A 7,718-nucleotide genomic window follows, 5' to 3' on the forward strand; every position below is an offset into this window, starting at 1 on the left:
CACTGCATAAAACCAGAAACCTTGCATGCCCCTGCTATAAATAGTTAGTTGACATTTAAAAATAACTCCTGAAAACTATCCACATCCTTCTTTCAAGCAGTCACGGTAGCAGGAAGTGGTCAGATTTTCTTGAAAGTTCGTTTATAAACACATCTGAGTGTCCTGGGTGTTTGTTTCTCACCAGTTCTTTTTTTGGCTACGAGACACGCTGCCACCACCAGAATGAAGACCACAGTCACTCCTCCCACCATTGCTGCAATTATCAACGTCCTTGTGTCTGTTTTAAAGGTCATAAACAAGTTTCACTTCAGATAAATTCAGGCTTCATATCTCAAAAATCTGTCTTCTAAAATTTAATTATTAGGATGTATATACTAAATAATTCTAATTTAATTATTCAGTATTTAATAGGAGCAAAAATACTGTATGGATTTTAATTAATGGTTTAATTTGAAAAACAGTGTTTTTTTGGACTTTAATGCAAAGTGATGCATTCAGCGGAAACATTTAGAAACTTCAAGATTCATCTTTAGAATCTAGTGGTTAGAGTTCAGCTAAAACTGACCACTTTAGTGTTCAGCTAAAACTGACCACTTTAGCGTTCAGCTAAAACTGACCACTTTAGCGTTCAGCTAAACACTGACCGCTTTAGAGTTCAGCTAAAACTGACCGCTTTAGAGTTCAGCTAAAACTGACCGCTTTAGAGTTCAGGTAAAACTGACCTCTTTAGTGTTCAGCTAAAACTGACCACTTTAGTGTTCAGCTAAAACTGACCACCTTAGTTTAAATATTTTGCTGCAGGATGCACAATATCAAACAACTGTTTTTTAAAAATATAAAACAGTTAAATAACAGATGATCAAAACACTGACACTGAAATCGGAGACTCACCTATACCTTTGAATATATTATCCATATTTTTCTTTGTCGTTCCTTGAGATGTGGAAGTAACAGCTGAAGAAGCTAAAACAAACATGAAATGAAATAAATGTTTTAATGAAATATACATAATGTTTGTTTTGTGCCAACATTTTATGAATAGACATGTCTTTCTATTTTGCAACTTTATGGGGAACAAAACAGTTATTTGGTCCATCAAATGTCCTACTTAGAATATAAAGTTCTTACTTCCTTACATTAAATCAGACTATGCTTTTACTGCTTTTGTTGAGAACATCAGACTTATTTCTGGTAAGTTAATAGCTAAGTTAATATTTATATTATTCTGACTGAATCTCAGAGTAAAATAAAGTGTTTTTAATTACCTTCATCAAATTCAAAAGTTTCATACAAAGAGAACTGCTACAAGTCTTATTCATTCCTTATTACAATTTCCAGAGCTGAAGGTGCCTCATTCATTTGTTTATAAACAACATATGAATGTCCAGGCATCATACAGTCCAGGAAGGAGACGGGTTTTGTGTTTTCGTGCAAAATATATGAGGCCTTGAGCATTTCCATCTTTTGATGCAGTTTCAGCTTCAAGACTGTTGATGTGTTTCTACCAGCTTTGCACATTTAAACACTGAAATTTTCATTTATTCTTCATCGTTAAGCAGCTCCAACCCAAACAGACTGAATGGAAAGCATCTGTGATCATGTAAAGTAAAACTGTGAAGGTATGAAATATAATGTGTCCAATCGGACCAGTTAGGTCTGGTTTTGTCCCAGTGCATCATGAGAAAACAATATGGTGCCTGACCAGAGCAACTTCCTCCACACTGTGTCATTTTCCCTCCATGGTTTGTAGTAAACAGTAAATCACCCTGTGGCATCTAGTTAGTGTAGCCAAGGCTACTGGTTGCACCATATTTTATTTAAGGGCATCAGTAAATTGGGGACTAAATAGAAATGCACTGTCATGTATTGTTTTCCTTCCTGTTCACAATCCTGAACCACTTTGTGTTGATATTATTTATTTTGTACCATAGAGGAGGCAGTTCAGACCTTTTTGTCAGAGTAAAATGCAACAACAAAAAAATCAAATGACATAAAAAGCATTTTTTACACATATTTTCAGACTATAATCTGAATTTCATTCTGATTAATACAATAATAGATTTTCCTACCGGATGTAGAAGTGGTCTTACTCTTTGTTGGCTCTGTGCCTAAACATAAAAAACATGAAGCCATCACAACGTTCTGGGTCTCTGCTGTTATTCTCATACCAGTGGTGAAAACTGCAATAGTTGTTGGAGTGACTGATTCTACTGGGGAACTAAAAGGAAGTAGATTTGTGAAACTATTGGATCTAAACTTATCTGAACTAATTTTCAAGAAGCAGTATTAATGTGAGATTTTAAAAATAATTATCAAAGCAGATTGAATATCAGTAGTGCTGTTGGAGATCTCAAGCAGGTAACTAAGCAATATGTTAGAAAATGACAGTATTACTGATATTAAACATGAAAAGTAATGAAGGAGATTGAAAATGCAGGTAAGTGTTGAAAGATTTTAGGTAGAAATAACACAATTGTAAATGTTGTAAAACCAACACACTGAGATGTTGACATCATTTCAGAGACAGCAAAGCAATAATCTTTTTCTATGTCATCTTTACCGTGGCTGGGCAAAACATCATCTGATGAACCTTTGGTCGTCGTAAATCTTGTTGGTATTTTGCTGGTCGTCGTTAATTCTCCTCCCACTTTACCTAAAATTAGAAAACAGATTCTCAGTCAGTCAAATAAATAGATAGAAGTTACACCAGACAGACATAACATTATTAGCACAGACAGGTAGAGAAAATAAAAGAGATTTTTTTTTTTTTTCTGCACCTGTTGGGATATTTTAGACAGCAAGTAAACATTTGTTTGTGATTTTATCTCAATACGACTGAAGCTAAAAGTGCATCCCCTTAAATGTTTATTTGTTGTTAATCTAATGGATAATTTCTGAACTGTATTTATTCACACAGCTATTTTTTATATATATATTCTGTGTTGTGTTTTTATTGTTATTTTACACCAGTGTACATTAAACAACCAGAGTAACTAGAGCAGTCCAGAGTAAATAATCTGGTGGATTTTCAAAGGATTTTTAGCAGACTACAACACTGAAGGGCATTTGATGCAGTAAAACAGGTTTGACAAATGGAGAAAACTTGTATTTCAATGATTCCTATAACTTCTGGAGCACTATGTAGTTATTTGGTGACTTTTCTTTTTCCCACTAGGCCCCTGATCTTAGATTAAGCTGTTTAAAAGTTGCTTGATTGTTTACTCCTGTAACCTGCTGAAAGCTAGAACATTGGGATGCTGATATTATGACCTCAGTAGAGATAATAAAACAACAACATTTTTCTAAAACATATTTCATCTTTACCCTGGATGGGAGCAACAGCTTTCGATGAACCTGTGGTCTCCGTAGATATTGCTGGTGTTGTGCTGATCTCAGGTAAATCTACTTCCACAATACCTAAAATTAGAAAACAGATTTTCATTCAGTTTCAAGTGGAGCTAAATGATGAATCATTAGGATGCAGCTCATTCAAGGATTATTTGGATTTCTTGTAAAGATTATAATAAATACACAAACAGGGCACAGTATTAAAACAAGGGAACAAGAAGGATAAATTCTTCATCATTGCAACTTTTCCAGGTATGATATGCAGATGAAACCAGAAGTTTACCTATGTTAAATAAAAACACATAAAACCTTTTTGTCTCACTGTCTGAATCAAATCAGACCAAAGTTTTCTTGTTTTAGGTCAGCACTGTGTTCCAGGTGTAGCTTTAAATTACATCCACAGGTGAACCTCCAATTAACTCAAATATGTTCAGTAACCAATCAGAAACTTCCATAGACATGACATCATCATCTGAGTTTTCCTCATTGTTTAAAGTGATAGTAATAATTCCGTCTATAAACTTATGATGATTTAATAAATAAATCTCTGACATATTCTCTCATTACTGTGACATTTAACAAATATAAATAATTTTGGTATTCATACCTGATCTGAAATGAGAGACGTTTGCTTTACTAGGCAGCAAGAGATCATTTTGTCCTCTAACTTGATGTGTTTGTAGCACATAAAGTTGGAAAGAAACAGAATTTAAATAAATTTGGCAAGGACCAAATAACTATGTCTAGATTTCTGCTTCAAAACATCTACAAAGCTGCAGGTCTTGTTGCGAGTTTACAGGTTTAGATGGACTAGTCTGTATTAAAATTGGAAAAAGCAGCAGTAATGACCTGGGTCAGGAGTGGCCATGTCTTCACATGAGTGATGGCTGGCCCTGTGGTCTGATCAAACAGATGAGTTACTGTAGCTCAAACAGCTGTAGATTAATGATTGTTGTGATATATGGCTGTCGGAAAAACACACCAGCTTGTGGTAAGGGTTAGCTACTTCAGAAGCCTGTTAAAAATCAAAAATGATTCAGGAATGGTTGAAGGAGCAAAACTAAAAAAATCTGAGGTGAGGATTCGTCTCCAGACTCAGCGGATCTCAGTCTATGGAGGCTCAACCTCACATCTTACAGGACTTAAATCATCTTATGACTACATCTTGGTGCCAGATACAACACCAAACCTTTGAGGGTCCAGAGAAGTCCATAACTTAATTAAAAACAACAGGGATTTATGAAAAAAGTGCATACATTTTAGAGTATTTACTGTATTCATGTTTGACTCACCTGTCAATCTGTATGGGTCACTACGAGGTGACAAAGATTTCCCATCTCTTTCCAAACTATAATCACAGCTGACCTCCTTCTGCTTAACCAAACGTAGACGCCTCAGTAATTCATTTTCTTGAATTTCAGTCCAGCAGAACCACAGATTGGTTCTTGTTTTGGTCTTTGATATTGTTGTTGTTGCTGCTGGACGATTTGATTCTCCAAAGTACAGATTACATGTTGTATCATGTTTCACAGATCCAGGCAGAGAGCAGGTGAAGAAAGCAAACTGGCCCTTAACATAGTTTACACTCAGTTGTGGCTTCAGACCTAAAGAAGAAGTAATTAGTGTCAAAAGGCAAAGAAAAATATGTTAAATGTTGTGACATTGAAATATAATTTATTATTTGAATCCAACTATTAAATCTGAGTTTCTTAACTTTTCCTGTTAAACTTTGACAAGTTTTATGAATAAACCTAAACGTGAACCCGTCCATGAATGAAGCAACAACTTACTTATGGTTATATAGGATCTTTCGCTGTGGGGAGATGGAGAATTTACAGCTCCATATTTTACAGTATAGAAACATCTCACTTCAACCACAGAGGATAAACTTTGCTTCGTCTTCAGCAGCAGCTCAGTTCCTGTGATTGTCTTCATGCAGGAGGAGGCTCCCATAGTTTCTTCATTCACATAGAAATAACATTCATGCACAGAAACACGAGCTGGAGCCTCACAGCTTAATGTGACTGAATCTGTTTCTGTGATTAATGATGAATTCACTGTTAGTTTAGCCTGAAGAAGAGCTGAAACAGAGGATCAAATGTTCAGTTGTTACATCAACAACATGACCTTGATAAGAAATTATTCTTTAATCTGTAATAAAGGGAAACATGTTGGATTGGATTTAACTGTTCATGAGAACTAAAACAAGCATAAGAATAGATAAATAAATCAATGCTCAGTAACAATTAAAATAGTCAATCAACTACAGAGGGTAATGTCAACATATCATGTTCGAAATGGAGTATGGACGTTTCAAAATGAGGATTTTTTTTGTTTGTTTTTTTTTCACTATACCTTAAATAAGGTATAGTCATAAAGGTAGATATTAAATCGCTAAAAAAAAGTAATAACACAGCTGGACAAAAGAAACATCAAAAACTGACCTTGTACTTGCAACTCTTGAAAGGAACCTGTTTGAAAAAAAGCTTATTAAAATACTTATTTAAATAAAGTGAAAGAATGTAAACATATACTGAACTGGAGCATTTTAAAGTCAGGATAGAAAAGACCAATTTGTACAAATATTTTCATTTGCAAACCACAGAATCGACCTATCAATCAGTCAATCAATCAAATGTTATTTGTATAGCATATTTCAGCAGCAAGGCATTTCAAGGTGCTTTACATAATAAAAAAAACAGCATGTGACATTGAATAAACAGTAAGAAAGAGAAAGAGTTTTTGAAAAAAAAATAAAAAAGATTAAAAATGATAAAAACATTAAAACCCGCACCCCTTTTAGGACTTCAGTTAAACGTCGTTTAACTGGGATTCTAGTTAAACAATGTTTAACTAGAATCCCAGGGATTTTAGAGTATTTACTGTATTTACTTGGTTAGGGTTAGGGTTTTAACCTACACAACTACAGTATTCAGCCCATATAACACAATCAAATTAAGTGTTGTGCATATCTATATTTATTAGTAAAAACTCACATTAATGTTGAGAGAATGTAGAAAATTAACTTACCCAAAAGAACAATAAAAACCAGACGTCCTAACATGGTGAAGCCAGACTTAAACTGATCAAAACCCTGCAGAGAAGATAAGTGTCTGTCTGCATGGAGGTGGGTGTCTTATTCTGCTCAATAGTTGCAGGAAAACCACAGAGTATCAACATGACTCAATGGTACAACCCACAATCACACACAACTTGTTCAACCTTTAATAAGCTCCAGTCTAAATGTTCAGGGTCTCTTATGTTTCCTTACATATGTACAAAGTATCTTCACTTTTACTTTCTTAACGTATTTCTCATCTACACAGTAACTCTGTTTCATGTTCTTCAAAGTTGCCATTGTTCCTGAGTTTAACTGAGACATAACCACCTCCCACGTTGCCATGGTGATCATGCATGTTCACAGTCTGCTGTAATTAACCCCACCGTGACACCAACCACAGCTGACAGTGGAGAAAGTCGGTTGACTCTTAATTATTATTTTTGTTAAGGCTGAGTTGATTATTAATACACATTTCTTATTCAATTAAGGGCAAAATTATTCATACACCAAACCTGGGTTGAATGTCGTGTTTTAATTTTAGTAAGACATTTATTTATGCATAAAGCAATATTAAGGTCAGAGTCCTGCCTCGAACATGAGAGAGGATCAGTAGAGGGAGCTAAAGATTAGGGTGATGGCAAAGAGGCGTTCTAGTCACAAAGACTAATCATTAAAACACCGGTAATTATCACAAGTATTGATTCCTGTAATAAAGAGTTTTCTGTTGATTAATGAGTATTAAATAAATTATTTCCAACACAACATTTTTAACAAGTAACTAAAAACAAACTTTTACTTTTTCTAACTTTCTGCTCATTTTATTTTACTTCCTAATAATTTTAGGAATGTCTGACTCTTCAGAAATAATGTTTTAATTTAGTAGGATTCATTTTAAATCTTGCAGTAATGTGAATAATTTGGGGGTATTGATGTAGCTTTCAACCTGCTGCTTTCAGAGGTCAACCAGCTAGTAGAGTCCATCAGTGTGTATTATATGATCTCAGTATAAATTCAACTTTTCCCTCAATATCTCAGGTTTATTATAAATCAGTAATAAACAAACAGCATCAGGTGAAGGAGAATCTGTATCGTCTGGAAATGGAAAGAGAGCAGCACGGCTACCAAGACACAGCTGTCCAAAACTGACATGATGGAAAAGAAGCACATTACTCCGATGAGCAGCCAAAAGGCTCATAATGACTCTGGATGAGCTGCAAATACCTACAGCTCAATTAGAGAAACATTTTGACATGATAATTATTAGTTGTACACTCCACAAGTCAGACTTTTGCAGAACATAAGAGAGCCT

At 34.7% G+C, this 7,718-nt stretch overlaps 1 protein-coding gene across 1 annotated transcript; it reads right to left on the reverse strand.

Moving 5' to 3' along the window:
• Nucleotides 1-3,218: 3,218 nt before the first annotated feature.
• Nucleotides 3,219-6,470, reverse strand: LOC106960320 (uncharacterized). The gene is made up of 6 exons (XM_015053361.1): nucleotides 6,379-6,470; nucleotides 5,793-5,819; nucleotides 5,139-5,429; nucleotides 4,641-4,952; nucleotides 3,325-3,417; nucleotides 3,219-3,241 (listed from the first exon to the last, which is right to left on the reverse strand). Exons 1-6 carry the CDS (start codon nucleotides 6,410-6,412, stop codon nucleotides 3,219-3,221), a joined length of 780 nt encoding a protein of 259 aa, XP_014908847.1. The 5' UTR covers nucleotides 6,413-6,470.
• Between the last annotated feature and the right edge of the window lie 1,248 nt (nucleotides 6,471-7,718).

Source organism: Poecilia latipinna, unplaced genomic scaffold, assembly GCF_001443285.1.
Source record: "Poecilia latipinna isolate Pla-1442-1.1 unplaced genomic scaffold, P_latipinna-1.0 Scaffold1177, whole genome shotgun sequence".
NCBI classification, from domain to species: domain Eukaryota; kingdom Metazoa; phylum Chordata; class Actinopteri; order Cyprinodontiformes; family Poeciliidae; genus Poecilia; species Poecilia latipinna.